Source organism: Solea solea, chromosome 5, assembly GCF_958295425.1.
Source record: "Solea solea chromosome 5, fSolSol10.1, whole genome shotgun sequence".
Lineage (NCBI taxonomy): Eukaryota > Metazoa > Chordata > Actinopteri > Pleuronectiformes > Soleidae > Solea > Solea solea.
The window spans coordinates 27,048,300-27,071,744 of NC_081138.1; the positions used below are offsets into that span (position 1 = coordinate 27,048,300).

Below are 23,445 nucleotides of genomic sequence, written 5' to 3' on the forward strand. Positions count from 1 at the left end.
CTACAACACCCAATGTGTATTATGTAAAAAAAAAAATCATCATGCTGAACATGTTGTCTGTGCTAGTAACAGCGATTGGGTGCTAAAGATGACAGTGCACACTACAGCTAATTAATCAGTTCATTTTGTGAGAATGACAGGTAAATAAAGCACAATAATAATAGAAATTCCCTCTAAAGGGTCCAGTGTGTGAGAGTGAATTATATCAAATGGTAATTGTAAGACTTTGCCCTAAGCCTTTGTCTGAAGTACATATAAAAGGCTAATACACATGCAATGTCACTTATGTGTAGTATATGTCCTACAAAATGTCACACGCTGAACCTTAAATAAACCTTAAAAACCTTAAATTGGTTTGCCCAACGTTTTTGTAAATAGTTCATAAATTGACAGTATTCTGCCTATTAATCAACACTTATTCACTTCGAATGAGAAAGACAGGCATTTTTGCAATTCTATTTGAAAAGATTATTTTTATTTTACGACTCCAACCGTTTGCTGTCTCACTATAAACTGTGGTTGTGTGCATCCTGTTTGCTTTAATTATTCATAGGCCTAGAAGTTGGTTGGAGTCCAGTCCATCAACATCAGACTGACTTTGATTATGGGCACATGCACCTGTGTGTGTACGCAAGGTCCCGCATTTATATTGACCTCTATATTAAAACTGGAAAAGTGTATAGATTAGAGCAAAGGTACAAAACCATTTCTGAAGCTTTGAGTGTTCCCAGGAGCACAGTTACCTTAATAACTGTGAAATGGAAGAAGTTTGGAGTAACCAAGCCAGAAGGGCCTTTGTCTGAGAGCCTCATAATTCCAAAGACACTGTATATAAATAATAGATATAGTTTTGAAAGTGAAGCCAATGCAGAAGTGCTTGAAACCTGGCGATCTGGGGAAGACTCAGTCATTATTTTCCTCTGACTTTATGGTGATGGTGTTGGTCACTTATTTCCAGGTCTTCAGTACAAGATGTTGTCCACTTTTAAGTGGAACTGCAGAGTATTTACTGTGGATGTCTAGACAGCAAGCAGCCATTCCTTTCTTCTTCCCAACCTCCTACCTCTCCTCCAAATACGTCTCAAAAACCAACATGGCACCAGCCAAACTGCATAAATTATATGTTATTGTGTAGATGAAAGAGCAAAAAAAAAAAAAGCCTCTCTGTATATACACGACACAATCCATTTGTCAAAACGATGTCTCATGCTCCCCGAACCGCTTTCACAATTTGTGCCCGATGAATCCTGGCATTGTCACGTTGGAATTTGCCCAAAAAAACCTGGACTTATTTTTTTGGACACATAACATTGCTGAACCGAATCTTGACAAAATGAAGCAGATCATAACTCTCCCCCCACAGGCTTATACGGTTTGGAACATTGTCGGTACAGTGTATGTATAAAACTGGTATTTGTGCCCATAAATGCAGAATATTGTGAAACATCCAGAAACAGCATGTTGGAGAAATTGGAATTTAAATTGCCAAAAAGCAGCGGGATTCCAGCCGTGCTTTATACTCAGTCTGTCACCTTCAAAAGCTTGCTGATAAATGATATTAATTAAACTATAATCATGTCATGTTTAGCTGCCCATAGCCCCTTTTGTTTTGCTACAGTCAAATAAAGGTTTGAATTAATTTGCAGGTGTAAGTGTTGGCAGCCTGACCCGTGCATAAATGTGGATGTTTGACTTTTCTGATAATGTGTCCATCTTAGCTGCTCCCGCCAACCTCCCTAACACTCCCTCCCTCCCCCTCCATTCTCTGTTTTCACTGGAGCTGTGGTGAATTTCATTTTCGTTTGGAGGCTCAGCTGCTCTCTCTTTGGCGCTCTCTCTCTCTCGCTCTCTCTCACTCTCTCTCTCTCTCTCTCTCTCTCGCTCTCTCTCACTCGCTCTCTTCCCATCCCCCATCATCTCATTCGTCCATCCATCACTCTCCCCAGCCCTGGGCATAGTGAATTATTACCCTGCACACCACTCTTCACTCTGAAAAGAATCCACTGGAAATCTGTAGGTCTTAAAGGTGTTCAAAATATTGAATTAACTTTCCTTAAAAAAGCCCTTAGAACATCGTCAAGTCTTGAATTTAAGATGACACACACTGACACTGAAGCTAAAATCATTTAGGTCAGCCTCAAAAGTGAGCTGACCACAGTCTCCAGCAAACACCAGCCCTCTGATGAGACTTGATGGATCCATTTTCCCAGTTTGCTCTCTGCCGAGCACGTCGCACTCGTTCCAAAACACAATTTTTTTTTTACACAAGTCTGGACCAGTTGAACAGTGTGATGAAAATCCTTAAATCAGGCCTTAAGGGTGTGTAGCTCTTAAAGGCTGGGTGATGTGGCCAAAAAAGATTATCACAATAAATAGTTTGAAGTCAGTTGATAGCGATAATCATAGTGTGTCCGATTGTTAAAGCATGTTGTTGTCATTAACTTTAAAACATATACCACTATCTAAAACTTTACATCCCTGAAATATTAACACACAGTACATCATATGCTAAAATATGGAGAGTATAAGAGTCTTAAAACATTATAAATGAGCATGGTTAATAATTAACTCCCTAGAGCTACTGCATGTGGCTTTGCAGAGCTGTGCGATCTTGCCTGGAGCTGAAAAGCAGTGGAGGTGCCGCGGAGGAATCGATGGCTCACGAAAACACCCGAAGCACTGGAATTTTACGCTGTGATTCGGTTTAGAGCTGATGTTAGGTACGGAAATGCTAACGGCAACAACAGTCCAACTGATCTTTACTCACATGAATGGGGTTTTTAATTATTTAATTCAGTTGTCAATAGAAGTGCTTGCCAAATGTCCAGCAGTGCAGACTTCAGAAAGTATATTGGTATTGCTTTCTGCTCAGTTTCCTCCTACTTACTAAAGACAGGAAGCATATTGTTTTCAGTCTGCTCAGTTTTCATCAGTCTTGACTTGTTCACCGTATCCACGAGGCGTGGGAACCATACAATACGATACATCACGATATCTGTCTAACTGAAGAAAACAAAATGTCAGTAAGAGGTTAAAAGTGCAGGATTTCTCTATTTATTCACAACATAGAGACCAAAGTGCATAGAGTCTATATATCGAACATGACTTGGACCTCTTTAAACGTATCCCGCTGTAAACTCCCTCTTCTTCGGCCAGGCAACTTCCGTTCAAGTTTCACTCTACTGAAGTCCGGTGAGGGAAACTTGCAGGGACCGTTTACTTTAGAGCGCCTTTGTTAAATAAAATATCGGTATTTGTGTTTATTATCGTCTTGCATGAGGAAAGACGACGATATATTACCAAATCGATATTTTGACCCACCTCTGTTTTTCACTGTTGAAAAAATGATCCACTAACACCAAGGGTTTTGTCTGTTAGTAGAAGCTTATGTTGATCACAATGGTCATTCTCACCCCTGTGTCTCTGTTCAGCAATGATGGAATAATGAAACAGGTGTGTATGAACCAAATTCATTCAGCCTAGATGCTGAGTCTGCTCTAGGGCTGCAGTGATTACTCCTCAAAAAATGATTTGCTCCGTATCACAAAATAATCAATAGTTGCAGCGTAAGTCTGCACCTTTTCTAGTATTATGGCATTCGCCATTTTACACATTTAAGTCATGTTTCCACCGAGTAGAACGTTTGGTACGTACGGTACCTTTTTTTTTTGTGTTTACATTTGGAATGGTACCAAAATAACCACCCACAACAGTCAGCTGATTGGGGCGACAGAAAGGTGTCATCCCCTTTTGACCTGTGTTTCTTCAACACTCATAGTCTATGCTCATACAAAGTTTGATGCCTTGTTGAGACAAACAGCCACAAACTGAGCAGAAGAACAAACAGCTGCTCCGTTGTTGTCCTCTGTTGTCCAACGTACAGCGCCGCACTATGTAACTGTTCTCAGTCAAGCCTGACCAACGGCTTTACCATTCCAAACCGTACCGTACTGTACCAAACCAAACTGCACCATGATGGAAACACCCTATGAGAAACAGAAGGTGTAAGCACTAACATTGTCCATGATACTTTAGTCCATACATTGTTTTCCAATGCTTTGTTTTCAGACGTGTTTGAAACAGAAAGGCAAAGGAGTCGATCGCCTTTTTTATTCTGTGTTTGAAAAATGAGTGGACCCCCGTAATTTTGTTGTAAAAGAGGTTCAAGTGAAGAATAACCCCCTTCTGTTTGTTAAGAGAGAATGAACTGGTTTTAATCAAAGTTTTCGTCACATAAATCACCCGGTAAACAAAGGTGGAAACAACATTTTATTTAGGAGTTGTTGACTGGGAAGATGGAAGAGTTCTGGGTCCACCTGTCACGGTGAAGACGATGATTGATTGACGAGGAGCAGAAATAGAGGAGAGCAAAGAAAGGGGAGATAGTGAGAGTAGCGAGCTGTTTGTCTGTCTCTCCTCCACCACAGGCTGTTTCACTGTTTTCTCTCCTCTATTTGTTTTGTTTTTTTGTAAAGCCAGAGGAATGTTACACATCCACAGTATGGTGGACGCACGCATGTGTGTGTGTGTGTGTGCATGTGCATGCGTGTGTGTGTTTGTGCAGCATGCAGTGCGTGTGTCAGGTTAATGTGGGCTAGTGTTTGTACGTGTGTGTTTTTATCTCTTTTGTGAGTGTTTGCTTTGTAGACTGAGAGAGAGAGAGAGGGGAGAGAGAGGCAGAGAAATGGTGGGCAGCCAATGTCATCATTTTTTCAGATTCTCTTTCACATCCATATTTCATGGAACTGGTCATTTATGTCACCACCAGGAGACACACCATACACACTATATACTTTAGGACCTTTTCTGGCGTAAACACTGACCTTGTCAGGACCTGTAGTCCTCATGGAGACCAAAACCTGGTCCTAATAAGGCATAATCTAATTTCTGAGGAACTGGTTTAGTATAGTAAGATTAGGCATTCACTGTGTATTGTTGAGGTTAGGGATAAGGCTTTGTAGTAGTCCTTAAAAGGATAGCTTTGCAAACCAGTGCATGTGTGTTTCATTTGTCTTTCTGCTACTACTAAAGAGAATAATATTCAATTACTGTAATCCTTGTCAAAAAAAAAACCACGTCTCTTGATGATGAAAGTCCATAGACAGACAGATGCTTCCTGTGAGCTCCACCTGAGCTTCATCGTGCTGTAGGAGCAGTGTGCGTTTGACTGATCTGTTTTGATAACTGCAGTCTGGTTCAGACTGGAGGAGCATCAGAATGACATTCACATATGGCTGACCACCTCCTGAACATGTATTTACCATATGTCTCTAGTGACACATGTCTGTAGTCTGTGTTCCTCCACGCGCCCGTTCAAAAACTCTTCATTCTCAATTATATCAAGTTCATCAAAGCCGTCCTTTTTCACCATTAAGAAAAACTAACGCAGATATGGACACTTGACTTGTTGTAACATCTGGATTTTGTGTACATGAGTGATTGCTTAGAGGTATCAGAGGTGAAGATGCTGAGATTTTTGTTGGGAGTGACCAGGATGGACAGGATTTAGAAATGAGCATATTCAAGGAACAGCTCAGGTCGACAGGTTTGTAGATAAAGTAAGAGAGGCCAGGTTTGAGATGGTTAAGTCACATGCACAGGAGGGACAGTGAAGGATGTTGAAGATGCCGGGCAGAGGGAAAAAGAGGGAGAACAAAGAGAAGAATCCTGGATGTTGTGAACAATGTCGGTGTAACAGAAGAGGACACAAGGGATAGGGCAAGATGCAGGCAGATGATTCACTGTGGCGACCCCTAAAGGGAAAGGCTGAAAGAAGCAATAGTACATTTATGACTGCTGGTGCTACTCATGTTGGGGGCTGGGGGCATAAATCTATTCTTGCAGTGACATTGTGGGGATTTGACTTCCTTTCAGGAACAAGAGGGCTTCAGGCCTGATTTATACTCCATTACTCAAACAAAATTTAAATAGTGCAACAATTGGAAATAATGCTAAAGGTTTGAGTTGTCTATATGTGTTGACATTGTAACAAACCTTCCTGTGAAAGTAGCACCTTTCTTTCTGTGCATTGGTCGCGTCCCACACATTTTAGTGTCATATGAAATGAGGCTTTTAAGGTTGGTGTTAGCAGTCAGGGTTGTGATGAGACCACGTGTCTTCACAGAGTGGCTGTGAAGAACAGCACTTCTCATTTATTTGATTGGGTGACAATGTGTGGCGACATGGCTTGGCTCAAGGCGCAGGAGTGCAGAATTAACCAGCGTCATTCAAGCTGAATCTGTCGTAGCTTCTTCTGCAGTGCTGTAACATGATGCTGTTTTGGCCAATCACACACATGGAAGTGCACATTGCTGATGAGCTCTCTGTGTCTGCTGTTAAGCCCAAGATCACAACACTGTAAAATCTTGTTAGTGTTACAAACCACTGTGCTGTGTGTTGGTGTCCAACAAGCTTTTAAACACATAAATCCGTTCCTACAACAGGATTGAATTTTATTGTCTCAAACCTTTAGTGGACAAACAAAACATGTCCCTGCCAAATCTGCCCCTTGTGTTGTTTTAGGGGAAGGCAAATGTCTTTGTGGATACAGCCTAAGTCTGCATGACATGTAAGCCAGTGTAATGTCCCCCAAAGGGGTGGAAACACAACTGTTTGCATTCATGTGTGTGTCTGTGTGGCTCAACATATACAGTACGTGGCATTCGTACACAAGACACACTGTTTGGTCTGTAAACAGCAGCTTCTGCTGTGTCACACTGAGGAGTTTGAAGCATTTTGAAGATGGTCTGTCCACACAGGAACTGAAAAACCCCATAATCTGATCCAATAAATACCCATGTACTTTTATGAACATTTAAAAAAAACAAAAAACCCAAAACATTTAATTGATTAATCAGTTGATAGCAGGGCTGCTACTTACAATTGGTTTAGAACAGTGTTTATGTCACCTCAAATTGACGACATCCTATGTTTGCTTTGTACAGAAACAAAGGGTATTTCACTGGGTTCCAACACATCCTTGAAGTCCTTGAAAGTTTGTGAATTTGAAAATCGCCCTATATAGACATGGGTCATTGAAAGTGCTTGAAGTTTGTGCAAAAATCACTTGTCCAGGTGCAGAGCGTGCTGCAAATCAATAAAATTGGACGCCATGGAAGAAGCAGCTCTTTCAAGTTGCCCTCCCATCTTAAGCTGTGTCAGCACATTCAGTCCTTGAATTTGAGGGGATTGGTCCTCGAAAGTACTTGAAAATTCCTTGAATTTCATGTCAACTAAGGTGTGGGAACCCTGATTTGTACTAAACGTTTTCAAACAAATCAGGAAAGCGGCAAAAACACTTTTCTTTTATCAAAATGGGAAACCAAAATTTTCATCGTTTTTTTTTTTAATAACATTTTTTCTCTTTAATTTGATCCTGCCTGTTGCTTGACTATTTGAGTCTGTAATTTCACTGTTAGATTAATACAATAAATACCATTCTCTTATTCTGTAATAACATTGCAAAACACACACACTTTCTTTCCTTCCTTTCCTTTTAAAATCAGGCACACAGTTTGTTTAATCTAACATTTAACCATAATGTTTTTGGCTGAAGGTGCTGATATTTGAAACACATACACGTCTTTTACCACACTTTACTGGCACTGAAAACTCCAGTTGCAAAAAATGGAACAGGTTTTACAGTAAACTACATCACATGGGAGTTTCACTTCCTCTCTCTTAATACATCATCTTGTGTATTGATGTCGCTCGTCTGTGGTCGGATCACAGTGAGAGGTTTCTTTTGTCACCTGGGCCACTCGTGCACAGAATGAAAGTAACTCTGACACAGTGTTGGTTTCACATTCAGATACAGATACTTGAAGTAAAACAGTAGCAAGCTTTTGTTCTGTCTTGTAACATATTAACTCGACAGTTTCCCTGCAAATAAGACCATGGAAATGAGGAAAGTAAAAATAAAAGATAAACAGTGAGGGTAGGGACTGTTTCATTCTGAGATGCAAATTTGATTCGTGGATATTTATGCATTACGTCTATTGTTTGAATCAGTGTTTTCATTTCTTTGGTGGTGCTGGTAGGTTTAGGCCATAAATAATAAAACTGCTAACAGGAGTCTTTTTAAATGTCAATTGGATGCAGAGCCTAAGAAGAACCCAGAGAGTATGCATTGTAATAAGATAAAAAAAAAAAAAAGGAAAGAAAAATCAAGGCGTGAAGGTTTCCTCCTGTTTATGGACACTACACCAGACATTCTGTGCATATCTTGTGTATATGATATAGTGTGCACTAATCACCCTGTGCACTTGGTCTTGTAGAGCCTTGTGTTGCATCTGTGTTTTTTTATTCCTCACTCTGTCATTAAAGAAGATTAAAGCAGGAATTTTGCTCTGTTTGTGAAAAAGATCATGTATTCCTGTCTTTGAGGGCCAGTTTGTGGAATGAAGACATTTTAGTCTCGCCTCGCTTTCTGGCAGACGTTCAGATAATTATTTATTTCAGGGTTAAGACTTCTCCCCGGGATTCCACACGAATTGCGTTGCGTCTTCGTTGCACTGTTGCTGTGTGCGCTCGATCTGTCGATCACTGGATGCATTCACACCTCCATCCACTGTGCGGCACTGCAGGAAAGCTGGTGTAATTTCGTGTCCATAGAAACTTATATGTGTGTGTAGAAATAGATTTGGTTCTGTACAGTATATATCTATCTTAATGGCTTTCCTGATGGTCTGCCTCATAGCTATAATAAATCATATACTTTTCAACAAACATGGTTACAACATGGTCCTCACACTATATTGTTCTTTTTTGGCACAGCTGTATCTTTGTTTTCAAGAGTAATGGGAGGAAAAAACTAATAAAAAAGTTTAGTTTTATTATTTAACGTGCCTCAAACTCTCTAATACTGAAACAATGTAGGTAGCTGAATATTTGCTTGAACTGCTTGGCTTTCTCATGAATGATAATTAAAATCTGGCGAAATCAGAAAAAAGAAAAGCTGAAATTATTGAAATAATTATTACCTTTTTCCAGACTCTCAGGTTATTTTCTAAATCAGTGAATTTCTTTTGAGGTGAGGTTTCGAGCGTGGGATCTTGATCTCTTACAATACATCAAAGTGTGTTTGTGACATTTCATCCCTGATCTTATTTCTCATTTCCCTCCCTTGACAGCAAATGGTGATGAGCCTGCGGGTGTCAGAGCTACAGGTGCTGCTGGGCTATGCTGGACGCAACAAGCACGGACGCAAACATGAGCTGCTGACCAAGGCGCTGCATCTACTGAAGGCCGACTGTAGCCCCGCTGTGCACATGAAAATCAAAGAGCTCTACCGACGACGCTTTCCTGCCAAAATGGTTTCCCACTCAGAGCTGGCCCTGTCCGGACCACACCACCCGGCCTCAGCGGGAATGGTGGGAGGCGGGGGTGCTGCCCTGCCCTCTGGCCTGACACAGCTGGCTTATGAGGGTCACGCCGGTCACGGCGGAGCCCCATCGCCCGCTGCCCTGCTGCCTCTCTCGCTGCTCGGCCCTGGGAAACACGAGCTGAGTGGGCTCTCGCACCACCTAGCCACCTCAGCCAAACGGCATCCGGTCCATCCAGATGTCAAGCTCCAGAGGCTCCCCTTCTATGACATGCTGGACGAACTCATCAAGCCCACAAGTCTAGGTAAGCAAAAGTGTGGTTTTTGTGGGAGATATGGTTTTGGGTTTAAGGTTTGATTTTGTACTACTCCCTACCACTTTCTTCTATGGTTCACTCTCTCACTGTTCTCTCACTGTTCACTACCTTTTCAGCCACAGCAGGCAGCTATTAAAAAAAAACAAAAAACACTTAAAACGCTTAAAAATCCATGGACACTATCTTTTCTCCACCAAACAGAAGAAAGAGTGGCGTCTCACATTTAGCAGCTGAGGAAATTGTTGAGCTAAAAGACGGTGAATATTGCATTTACAAATAGGCTGTGTTCAGATTACCAGAACCAAAACAGTGGTTGTTCTTGCTCATGGATTTATCTCCATTAGCAACCAAGAAAACTTGTGAGTTGGAAGCAGTATATAAATACTTAATTATACATCAAGGTTTTTTATAGATCCTTATTTTGAGAGTGACATTCAGTCACTAAGTAAGGTTTCAGTATGCATCATAGATGAATAATGGAACTTATTAGGATATTTATATTGTAATATATGGGCTGCTATGATATAATTTGTTGTGGGTGGATTGAAAATGTCACACGCATCGTTATTATTCCTGCATACTGTGTGTGTGTTTCTATTAGTTATTCATTTGTCTGGAGCCGCTGAATATCAATGAATCCCAGCATGTTGTGAACCATACATATGTTTACTGGAATGCATTTTTCTAAAAAAAAAAAAAGCCCCATGTCTTCTAGAATACCACAGTTATGTGAGGCATTTGTGATATATGAAGGAAACTCTCGTTTCATTATATAGTGAAGCTTCAAAAATCTTTGTTCAACAGTTCTAAATAATTTGACTCCCATCAAAAACTCTACCTCTTTCCAATTGGTGATACCGATCAGTCCAAAAGAGGACATTGTCCTTAAGTTGTAAAGGTGCGGTGTGTATAATAGTTTTTTATTGCAGCTGAATATCTCTCACCCTTTCCTTAGAATCTCCATCAGTTTATATGAATTTTCGAAAGATGTTTAATTTGTTCATTGTGGGCTATTGTAAAAACATTATGGTCTAAAGTGGCCAAAATATAAAAGAAACAACAATACAATTCAAGTAGATGATTGATTGTACACTTACAAAAACTGAAGTATAAATATTTTATTTTCAATTTCTGCCCAAATTAAAGTAATTTCACCAACATTTTACACACTGGACCTTTAGGTACATCTTTAATTAGGTTTTAAATTGGATTTTGTCTGTCTCATTACACACTTGATTCAGTATGTAAAACACTTGTCTTTTTAAGTGAATTTTGTCAAAACTAATTATATGTAAAACAAGTACTTTTTCTTTTTTTGTTTGAATTACATTGGGGTAAAAAGATGACTCTTTGTGAATTGCACCATAAAACAAACATCAGGTGTCCATCACTCCCCTGCAAATTAATTTCAACAAACACATTTTTCATGTAAAGTGGCTGAAAGCACTTCTAATCTACGAAAACCATCACCAGAGAAAGGAAGGCCCTGAATTGAGACGAGACTTTCTGTATCCACTCTGCCGTTTAATTTACTACTGAAGAGACTTTTAATCTAGGCTTTTATCTTGGTCAAATTTGTCATCGTATTAGCAGTGTATCCAGCATCGAGCCCTCATTTAACATAATACAATTCTTAGAGCTCTGGGATATATTGCAAATATATGGAAATGTCTAGATTTTCTTACATTAGCATTTTAATGGAGTACGAGAACGTCTCGTGATTAATTTGCCTGCAGATGCATGTACAAACACACCGCCTGCAGCTCTATCATCACACCATCTTTCTCCTCTTCCCTCTCCCTTTCTCACTCTATCCATTTCCTGTACATCTTCTCAGCCTACACACACACATGCTATCTCCCTCTGCTGTCTTTCTCTCCATCACCCGCCCTCACTCTCTCTCTCTCTCTCTCTCTCTCTCTCTCTCTCTCCCTCCCTCTGTGGCCGTCCCCCTGTTAAAATTTGCATGCAAAGTGATGAAATCACACAGGCGTACACCTGTGCCCGCAGAACACACCCTCCTGTCATTTGAATCACATCCTTCTCCACACCCAAGGACACACACGCACTCTGCACATACACTACTTTCAAAAAACACAAGCCAACTTTCCAATAAATAATGCATGTTGATCATATTGTTCTCGGAGAAGCAGAGAGAGTGCGAGAGAAAGAGAAGATGAGAATCAGTTAGAGAAGAGAAAACCCTGAGGAAGATGGTGCAACATCATTAGACAAAACCGATTCTGCTTCAAAAATGAAATTCAGCTGCAGCTTGGAGGTGATGACCCTCCTTAACCCAATAATAACAATAATGACGGGTAGTAATGAAAGCACTTTATTGTGATTACCCTCTCACAGTGAGGCTGTAAGAATTTTGTTGTGGTCGCTTCTCTCCCAGCGTCACTTTTTCTTGTCTGCTTGTTTGCTCCCTTATGATTTTCTGCTCACTCCCCCCTTCCTCACTGTCTATCTCCCCCCCATTGTTGTTGCTTCTCCTGTTCTTCGTCGCCCATTTATTTATTTTTTTGACTCCCCTCCCCCACTCTCTTACTCCTGGTTCACTTGTTTATTTTGCTGGAGAAAGCGTTTTTTCCTCAGCCACGTCTTTCCTTCACCTGTTTTTCTTTAAGAGCACACGTGCCAAATAAAAAAAAACCCACAACAATACAGTGAAATAACAGATTATCTCTTGTTTTGTTGTGTTGTGTCCCTGCAGCTGAAGTCTGAATAAATTAGTATGTCACTGCTGAATTTGTGATGTATAAAACTCGGATCCAATTTTGTTCTTGTCTCTATGCAATAACAATTTTACATAAATTAAAAAGAAATGAATGGACATAACTGCCAGCATGATATTACAGGAGAAAACAACAAGTGGGAAAAGGGTTGGTTTCAAATCACGTGTCATAATTTACACTGCCATACTAGTGCAATACAATTTCCCTCCCTCACTGTAAATGAACTGTTGCACTGACCAGTTATCGGCCTGGCAGATTATTGGGGGCCGATATTAGGCATTTTTCCGGTGTCGCCAAAATAGTTAAGTTATTACAAAGTGAGCTTCTGTGGCTCTGCTGCCGTCTCTTTCTTTGGGCCATCTGCTCCCAATCCACTGCTTCAGTTGACAACCGCAAAATAACAACATGAAGTTATTTCTTGCACTTCATTTACTACTTATTTTTTTATTTAAAGTTCAAGCATTGACAAACATGAAAGGCATTTGAACACATTTAAAGAGATTTACTCATTAACGAGTAATAGTTGGTAACTTGGTACCGATATCAGACGTGGAAAAACCATAATAGGGCCGTAAGAGCTTTGGATTTGTTTCACTGACATCTGGTCACAGACGGGACTTTTGGCAGAAGTTTGATCTCCTCTGCCAGAAAATCCCCAAACAAATGGCATTATTGACACTGCTGAACCGATCCAGGCTCAGCTGTTTGTGTTTGTATGCACTGTGCATTATATCTGCACGGCTTAGGACGCGACAAATGGTCGTTTTTGTATTGAAATCTCAATGTTTCAGTGTGCTGTTATATGTTTTTACGCCTATAAATGATAAAGCTCATAATATTTAGTAAGTTTTGTGTGGGTAAGTCATGTATGGAAGTCCGTGAACAGAAGCCTTCAGGCCTTTTTCACATTTACCATGACACAATATCACATCAACAGCTTTGTGAATAAGGAAATACATTTAAAGGAAAAAAAAAAAGCTACAGTACAGGAAGAACAGGTTAAGTCAGGATCTAGTGATGATAAGCTGGTGCATTTTTTTAATAATAAAAAGAAAAGGGAAAATACCTGAGTAAAGCCAACACTGAAGAAGGAAGGAGAGCTTGCATGGTTTGGGAGGTTACATTTGACCAGGTCTTTAGAATGTCTGTCGGACAGGTTGAACATTTTAGGAAGGCTCGTTTTCTTAATTTTTTTAATTTCACACATTCTGTTTAATTAGACATATATCTGTTGGAGGCAAAACCAAAAAAAGAAAAAGAAAAGAGATCTTGGTCTGAAAAATAAAAGCTGCCATCACATCGTGAATTTCTGTTAACTGGTGTGAAAGCTCACGTTGCCTTATTAAAGGTTAAAAAAAATATTTATGACATGCAAATGAATAGCTCAAGAAACCCACGTGTGGTGTGCAGAGGCCTTTTATTGCACAGTGTAAAGAAACTCTGCAGCTTCCTCACTGCAGAGTCAGTCTTTTCACCGTGTTATCAGTCCAGATGCTAAAAACAGCTGCAGCTCACTGTGTAGCACTGATAAACTTCAAATATCACCGCTTTGATCCGCAGATGTCGCAGATGAGTTGGACATAAATGTGGTTACTGATCTTCTTGCATATTTGGATTTACTGTGTAAATGCACCCTTTGATTTCCTCCCGCAAACCTGATTTCGCGCAGTAATCTGGTTTCTCGTGTGCATGTAAATGTAGTTATTTTCTCTCACCCCAGCCTCCCTCCCTCTTTCCCCTCCCTGTCATTATCCCTCCCTTACCCTCCCTCCTGTGCTCTCTGCCGAGTCTTATCAGTCTGTGAGAGAAAGATTAGTTGGCCCACAGTTTTGCTGCGACGGTGTAAACTAGTGGACAGTCCGGCTACCATTTTATTACAACGGCAGCCTCACTGGTTGAACTCTAGTCTCACCTCCTCAATTATCCCTCCTCCATAGAGAACTATGCCTCACTGCTCATTATGGATATCATTGTAATGCACATGCATTATACATGATTTAATCACCATATCTGAGATGCAAGCCCATTTTGCATTTGATGAGCTTTTGTGCATAATGAATTGTTACATAGCAAGATATTCGATTTTCAGACAGCAGAGGGAAACGAAAAAATGTAAAGCCTAGTTCACATTACTTTTAACCGGGTAATCCACTTGCAAGTCACAGCTGATTGCCGAAAGTCGCTAAGTTAGAAATATTCAAAGGCACAGCAGCCTGTGGAAGCCCACTGAGAAAATCACCACTCAAAATGCAACGTATAGTGTAATAAGTCAATTTTAATAGGTCACCTTGAGAAAACAGTACAATATAACCTAGATAACACTGAAAATCAGACCAATTGCTATCAATAATCACACAAAAGTGTGATTATTGACTTGATTACTTTTACTTTTTCACAACCAGCTGTGTTTTTTCAGTACATTTACGTCAAACATGTCCTGGTCATGACCATTCAGCATTTCGCCGGGGTGTCCTTGAGCGACAAACATTTAATCAGTGCAAATCAGTTGTTATTGTTCTGTTTTATATAATACATGTTGCCTCGGTGAGTCTGTCGAGATAGTGTATCACATACAGTATCAGGAATGTACAACAGGGTTTGGTGGAGGCGGTGTTCCCAAACATCTACAGTGCAGAGACCAATAAAGCACCGCTTCACAACAGCGACATCAGAACTCAACCTGACATTTACCCCTGCGTGATCCCGAGCCAAATCTCCTTCTCGCTGTAAACATTTCGGTCTTCTCACAACAAGTGAACATCAACAAAAGATCTCTGTCTGCTCTGAACTATAAACACGCCGCACAAAATGGCTTCCAGTTCTCAGAGCTTTTCAAACCGGCAACATTTTCCTTAAAGCCCGGGTTGGTGCATCATCATCGTCATCATCATCATCCTCCCCAGCAGCTGTCTGATTGAACAGACATGTACCGTGATTGTCTGTCTTGTAGTTGACTCCAAACGTAAGCAGAACTCTGCCTTCCACTGTCAGATTGTTCAGTTTTTCTTCATACTGCGTCTAATCCTTGCTTAGATCGGGTATACACACACCAATCAGCCACCACATTCAAATCTGTTACTAGTTAGCATGTTTTGCTTGACGCCAGCTCCAAAGATATTGTGGAAAAACCTTCTGCACCATAACAAATCCAACTATTTTCGTTACATACATTTGACCAACACTGACATAAAATGACACAAAAAATATGTAGAAGTACAAAAACACAAATGAAATATAAAACAATAGTATATATACTGATGGATGCGGAAGGGGCGGCTGCTTTACAGAATTTTTAATGCCATCTTAAACCGTCATATAAGCTCAGTGGAATGTCTTAATGAGCCCTGTAACTGTACAGCTCCCTTACGCAGAAAATGAAGGGTAAGTGGTGTAGTCTGGAGGAGGGGAAGTAACAATTCTGGAAAGTTTTTGGTTGTCATTGTGGGTGTAACATCTGTTAAACACTGTTGTTTGGATTTTTAGTGACAGGAAGAGGATTTTTTGTCTTAGTCCGGCCTGTAATGCTGAGTCTATGATGGCGGGGGCAAAACGCTGGTTCATTGACTTATGGCGAGGCAAAAAGAATGGATACCTCGTTCATTCCAACGCTGCACCTGAACCTCCGTCCTCGTTTTGTGAAAGTTTGGTGAGCGTCGAGTAGAGTAACTGTAGGAATTGTGTAGCTTAAGTTATGTTCACATCACCAGCCACATTTGTCCAATTCTAGATCAACGTTGATACAATTCCGATCAGATTTGTCTCTCATCGGACAGTGATATAAATGTGACTGCCCTCTGAAATAACACGCATGTGAACACACTCTCTCCTCCATTGTTTTTTTTGGCTTTAGATGCAAGCAGAGTTCGTCAAAGGTCAGTGCTAGAAACACAGACTGCATGAATTCCGATATCACATGGCCATGTTCTACATAGATATATCCGATTAAGTGATGCTGATTTCATTAGCATCATTTTACATCTTTTTTTTTTTTTTTTACAACTAAGCTGTTAAAAACACAGATGCATTTACCACCTAGTCATAACCAGCCATTTCACAAAGCTCCAACTGAATATGTCTCACCAATGTGGGAAAATGGATAGAAGTCACTTCAGCCTGGTAAACATATCCATGTAAACTGCCCAAATCAGAACCAGAGACTTCACATGTAATGCTGAACTGAGGGGCAGTTAAAAAGGCATACAAATCATCAAAAAGTCTTTCATCATGGTGCGTTTGCTCCTGCAAACTTCACGTAGTATCGCTTGAAGTCTCCAGGAAATAAAAGTGACTTTTAAGAGGCGTGTGTGTGCTTCTGCGGTGTACCAATCAGAGAAAAAGTAGCAGCGCCACTAACACATTTAATAAACTCCAGCTGGGCTTTTGTTGTGCTGGAGAGACGGGCTATAGAACTGAGCACATTCTCTGTAGCTTAGCTCACACGTCTTCTCATCAAACCAAACCTAAAGTCAGAACCAGAGGTCAGAATCAGCATCGTAAAATATTCAAACTTTCCATGCTAGCAGGCACTGGTGTAGCCACAAGTCAGCATGTTGTAGTCACCTCCTTATTTCCACTGTGAGGAACTGTACTACGCCTGGGTGTAAGTGTAGCTGTAGGAGAAATTGTATAAAAATGTCACTGTAATTTAACGGGTGCCTTGAGACCAGGTGTGACCGAACTGGCTCATAAATCTGAGTATGTGCAAACATAAATGTGCAGGGTGCAAAGATTTGCTTTATCTCTCATTAGAGTTTTAATCTGTGTGCAGAGAATTTATGTAGAAGATGAAGAGCATAATCGTACCCTGTGAACAGTGTTTTTAGTCTATGGATTATTTCATTCATCAAAGTAGTAATTGTGTAATATCTGTAATAATTAGGTGTGGCATTATAACTGTGTGTTTGAAGCTACAGTAAATGGATTAACCTTTTTAAAATTGTATTAAATACCTAGTTTTTTTTAGTTTATACTGTACATTTATGCTGTTAATGATGGCTGGTGCTCCGTGACAATACAGACCAAAACATAAACATAGTTTGCTGCCCGCAAATGAAAATTCAAACATTGAATATGCTCGCTCAGGATTCCCACGGGTCCTTGAAATCCTTGAAAGATTGTGAATTTGGAAACAAAAATTCAAGGCCCTTGAAGGTTTTTAAAATGGCCCTAAACAGACATGGGTCATTGAAAGAGCTTGAGTTTTGTGCAAGAAAGAAGTTAAGTTGATGTTTAGGTAAATGTCTTGGTTGTTTATTACCACGCCACCTACTGTTTTTTGTCCTGTATTGCTTTATGTACATAGACTAGACCTACGTAGAACAAACAACAAGTCATAATTACAAGTGGTGTTCTGGACACTGCTGGAAAGGTCCTTGAAAAGTCCTTGAATTTGATGACAACCAAGGTGTGGGAAAACCAGTGGCTGCACCATTGTTATCAGTGAAGCCACTGTTTCAAATATGTTAGAAAATAGTGGGTGAGAATATGAAAAGTTCTAAGTCAATATCAATTTTACTGAATTTGATAGATAATGAGGATATACAGTATTATACATATACTGCATATATACACACACAAAAATAGTTTCCAATAATAAGCAAATGTCACTTTATAGTTTAGTCAAGTCAAGTTATCTATAAAAGTTGTCCAGATTTCGTGAACATTCTTCATCTTTGCCTTCTACTATGTATGAAGGGGTAGTTTATCTCTTTAATTCACTGTTAATATTAGATAACATTCAATTATTTTTATTTAAATGAGGCCAGATATCAGAAACACCTCTCATGTACTGATCTGAGCTGATAAAATGGCAAGAATCAATAGTGTTCTTCCTCGTCACCATACACTTCAATCCATTCAATGTCATTTCCCCATCTGTTACCCCTCCTGCCATCTGTCTGTTTTTTCACACGTACATTTTACATAATGAACCAATGTCATCTTTACACCTTAGCTCTTGTCCTCTGATAACTGCACCTTATACAGGAACAGCACTGTCTCGTCAGCTGTTGTGTTTCGTCAGCACAGGCGCTTGGTGTTCCATGATTCGTGGTCGTCGGAGACTCGTGTTGCGCTTGTTTGTTTGTTGTAATTAAGCTTTCTTCTCAAAATTAATGTCCCGGTGATTTACAGTGGCAAAAATGTGCTTTATAACAGTAATTACAATTCTGCTCGCAGCGTCATTAATTTAGTGTCTTCCTTAAGCAGACACTGGGTTTATTGAAGTTAATGTCTGATGTAGTCAACTTTAATTTTGAACATATTTAGATTTTTATTGCATGTTCTCCTCGTGTGTGGGTGGCTTTTCTCTGGCTTCTCTAGGTTCTCTGGTTTTTCCCACAGTCCAAAAACATGCAGATTTGGGTATTAGCCAAACTGGACACTCTAAATTGACTGTAGTTGTGGGAGTGGATGGATTGTCCTTATGTGTGTGTGTTGATTGTTTTAGTGTGTCATGTTGCACCACAGCATTTGCGATATGTCTGATAGTTATGAGATTCTGCAGCTTGTTAGTTTATTTTAGCATAAAGGCTATAAAATGTAAATCGGCATCCAGCTGCATTTTAACACCTGTTATTTTTTTTTGTGTGTGGATTTAACACATTGGATCTAATAAGATAAATGATGAGCTTTAGAAAAAAACTGGCAGGCAGGTTCTTGGGAGCTTTGAATGGAGCTAGGCTAACAGTGCTAATCTATTTGTAGCTTCATATGTAACAAACAGACGTTAAAGTTTTGTTAAACTTACTTACTGCCTACTATTTTTTTACAACCTAACAAGCCACACAAGAACTCAACATCATTATAAACAGAATATAAATATCAAAAACAGTATACATTTAATTATCATTTCTGAACATTCAATGTCAGCTCTGATCAAAGAAGGTATTGCACAATAAGGGAATCTTTGTTTCTAGATTGTTTACATTCTTGGTGATAGATTTGAGTATTATGAAGAGCTCTGTTTTGCACCCTAAATTTGCAGCGGCCTGCTTGAAAGTTGTGATTCAAAGTTTTGATGGGTGGCAGAGTATTGTAGCAGAGCTTGAGTTGGCCCTAAGCGTCAGTTTCAGACTGCTGAAAACATTATAAAGTGAAGGTCAAACACTGCGTGCATATTTGTTGCACTGGGGTTAAAGAAACTGCAGTGGAAGCCTGCATGTGCATGGAGGTAAAAGTTAGGTGTGTGTGTGTGTGTGAGAGAGAGAGAGAAAGAGGGGGGAAGGAGATAGAGAGATAAGGAGGAAGACATCAATCAAAGCCCATTTCAACCCTCCTCATATCTCTCAACCACACACATCGAAAAAGCAGAAACAAATTCCCTGCCACAGAGAGCAAGAGAGGGGGAGAGAGAGTGACTTAGAGAGTGATGGACAGCCAAGAGAGAGCGAGAGAGTGAGAGAGAGCGAGAGCAAGCAAGGACAGAGTGAGAGAGTGAGAGAGCACTTTCTATTTATAGTCCCTGTGCCCGGAGAGGAGGAAGACTGTTGTTCGAAAGCGCACACACACACTCGCTGCATATGATTTTGTTCTACATTATACAGGCTGTCACTTAAAAGAAACATACGAGAAATGCATGGCGTATAATTATTTACAATGTGGGTGGTAAGATGGGTCATTAAATGGAAAAATGATGGCTGTTTGAAAGGCTGATGGGAGGAGAAACATTACTGGCCCACTAATCACGCTCAGAACCGTAGACTGTGTCCCTCTCATCAGTCCACATGGAAATAAATTGCCTCTTTCTTCGCCGTTCCGCGGAGCGTGATAATTCACACACAGCTGTCACTCACACGGACCGTCGTCCCACCTTGTTTTAAGTAAGGAGAGACGCAATCATTACACGTGATGAGTGGTCCTTGATCACATCTTCTGGTCTTGTCTACAGAGCCGCAGGCCAGAAGTAGGTTCCACAAAATATTACATGCAAACGAAACGGAGCGAGTATCAGTGGATTAACAGCTGCTGTCGTCTGTAATTCTTCTCCACCAATTTTGTGGTGGAGTCTAAAAGCTTTTGCTTTGCCGAGAGGATTTTTGCTGCTTCTTCTTTATTTTTTTCACTTCAGAAACAAAACTGTTTCCTGTAGACAACGATGTCATTCATCCGTCCTGCTCCCATGGAGCTATTTGTCACACACACACACACGTCATTGTTTCAAAATGGACATTAAAACAATGCTGTGATTGAATGCAGTGGCAGATTTTTAAGATTTGTAAGGTGTGTTGGAATTTTCTGGTCAACATATGAAAAGAATTAAGTGTATTTCACAAACTGTTGACATATTCCTTCACACATTCCTTTGAAGCAGCGTTACGCAACCTTTACCAGCACCAAAATAAATTTGATGGGTCACTGGTATGTAATAGAGGTAGGAATGAAGCCTCTTTAATTTCCCCGCTGCACCTGAACATCTGTCCTTGCACTATATACAGTAAGTTCAGTGCAGGCAGGAACACTGTGAGAAGTAGGTAACCTAACAAAAGTCGGCGACCTAAATTGGGCTCGGCAGTTTGTGTAAGAATAATGTGAAACTGAGTTCAGTTAAAAAGATGGAAAGGAGTCGTATGTAAGTAATTTATGGTATCAAGTCATAAAATGACTGTGATATTTCATCTGTTTATATCCAGTTAAATAAAATGTATGCTGTGGAAAAGGAGTGTACAGTTAAGTGTAGCTTCTTATAGGTTTGTGCAGGACTGGTTCCTCAAACTACCTGGCAACCTTGAGTCTCTAGGAAGGAGGGGGAAGGAGTTAAAGATTGTTCATTTTGTTAGTTCCCCATCACTACACTCAGTGTTTCAATTTGAATACGAAAGTGCAAATGAATACTAGACCACTTTTGTGATTTTACTTCCCTCTAAGGTTAAACAAACAAGGGTGACCCTGGTTGGGTGTAAATAACACTTAATGCAATTTATAGTGTTACAGTGGTGTCAATCATAGTCAAGCACTGGCTACTCCAAAGTGGTAGTGTGGCCCCCAAATTAGATTCAGCTTAGGGCCCCATAAAGGCTTGGACCAGCACTGGTTGCATTGATTTGTATGAAACAAGCTTTACAAATCAAGTCTGACTGATTGAAACTACCACTCCAGACACGTACTACAGTGAAAACATATGCAGCAAAAGTTACATAGTATAAACAGAGTCGAACTCTTAGCTCTCTTTTTCATGCGTTGTGTACACACACACACAACTTCTTGTTTTTCTGCTGTCACTGTAATGGAGGGTGGGCTAGAAACACCAGTTATTTCCAGCACCTGTGGGTGAGCCTATAAATAGAACATGTGCGCACACACATTTTTGCACAGATATTCTTGTCACGACACTGCATTGACTCCCATTCATTTGGACAGCGTAAACAAAGTGTTTATCTCAAAGTGTTTAGCCCTAAACTAACCAGTTCCTCAGAAATTAGCCCCTGAATACTGGTCCTGACAAGGTCAGTGTTTATGCCAGAAAAGGTTCTCAAGAGGCAACAAGTACAAGATCTCACTCGCTCTCTCTCTCACACACACACACACACACACACACACAAACTCACATAGACACCTTTGTGCAAGGTGATGTGGTTTTGACGTCCAGGTGTTCTTTAGCTTCTGAAATTTTTATTAGAAGGTGCAAGAGACACGCACTGATACACTGCTGTGCACACACACCTCCCCAACTCCTCTCTATGTTTGATGTCTACCTGTGCTCTGAGACAGTATTTCACTGTACTTTACACACACAGAGAATACAGCTATGCACTCAAATATTGTTCTGAATCACAGCTTTCGCTCATGTTTGAACTCCAATTGCATAATTTAGCACCCTTTGTTGACTCTAGAAATCCTGACCTTCAAAAATGCAAAACACAGATTATCACCGAGTCTCACTCGTGTTCTACCTGTGCAAACTCAAAGGGAAGAGTATAAAAGACGCCTCAAGTGACTAATATTACATATTTCTGTACTGATCGTTTCTCATCGTACTCATAGGGGACATTACTGAGTTTTTCTTCCTACGAAATAAAAACCTTTGTGTTGCACATACATGTACTACTGCAAATGTTATTTGGAGACAAAGAACCTCACATTTCACCAAAACCAGAAACATTTTCACACACTTGTCTGCATCTGAATACATAATACGCTGTTTTAAATGTCTCTCAACAGTGTTTATTGGATGCTGCGTAGCATAACATAAAGCATATCACGCCCATGTGTATTGTTTTTGGAGAGGTAATCCATTTCAAGAAGGAAGAGCTTGATTTTGAGTGCTTTCATTTCATTTTGCAAGAGATTTGTGGAGGTTTTTGACAAAGAAATAAACAATTGCCTCGCACTATATTCATCGTTTTTGCCATTTCTTTTCTATCACACCCATTCAGCAGCAACTCGGGGTTAAGTGAAAGAAGACCTGCTCTACCACTGAGCCAGCAACTGGTGAACAAACGTGGAGTTGTAATTACTAGCTGTGTTGTGGACACTGTCCACTGTCTCTCTCCGCCGTTGACGTGAGTTTCCGTGCAGAACATTGAGCGAGTGTCGTTAAGCAAAGGAGAGCAAATGATGTGAAGTACGTGATGCTTGGGAAATGGAAATTCCAAGATCTCCGTCTCACCAAAGAAATTTACAAAGACTGACTTTGACCAAGATCTCAAGGACAATCACTTGTCCAGATGCAAATCAATAAAAGTGGACGCCATTGGTGAAGCACTTCTTACAAGTTGCCCTTCCATCATAAGTTAAATTGCTCCTGGAAACCAAGGTTTGGGAACCCTGCTGACTGTGATCTCGATAAAGTCTGTCATTGTTTGGTTTACTTTGTCTAATACAAAAAAAGAGCAATGGACGAACAACCTTATCCTAGAGCTCTGTTAGGGCTGTGTTTTGTTTAAGTTGATCGTGTAAATTGCTGGTTTATTCCGAACATTTCTCCACTTCTGATGCATGAAATGCAGGAAAAGTGAAGCAGTGGGTCTGTATTGCTGTTCAGCAGCAATTGAAGGTGCCCCATTCAAAGTGAATGAGAGTCTATTTAATTGTACGCGCCATCCGGCCATATTGCTTTGTTGTTGTTTTT

The 23,445-nt window shown here is 40.2% G+C and overlaps 1 protein-coding gene across 2 annotated transcripts in view; it reads left to right on the top strand.

The window, feature by feature from the left end:
* The window catches only part of LOC131459998 (E3 SUMO-protein ligase PIAS1-like), a 55,512-nt gene that overhangs the window by 19,104 nt on the left and 12,963 nt on the right, over positions 1-23,445 (top strand). For both annotated transcript variants that reach the window (XM_058630221.1, XM_058630222.1), the window contains exon 2: positions 9,132-9,627. In XM_058630221.1, coding sequence (XP_058486204.1) covers positions 9,132-9,627 — 496 coding nt within the window. The remainder of the gene's footprint in view (positions 1-9,131; positions 9,628-23,445) is intronic.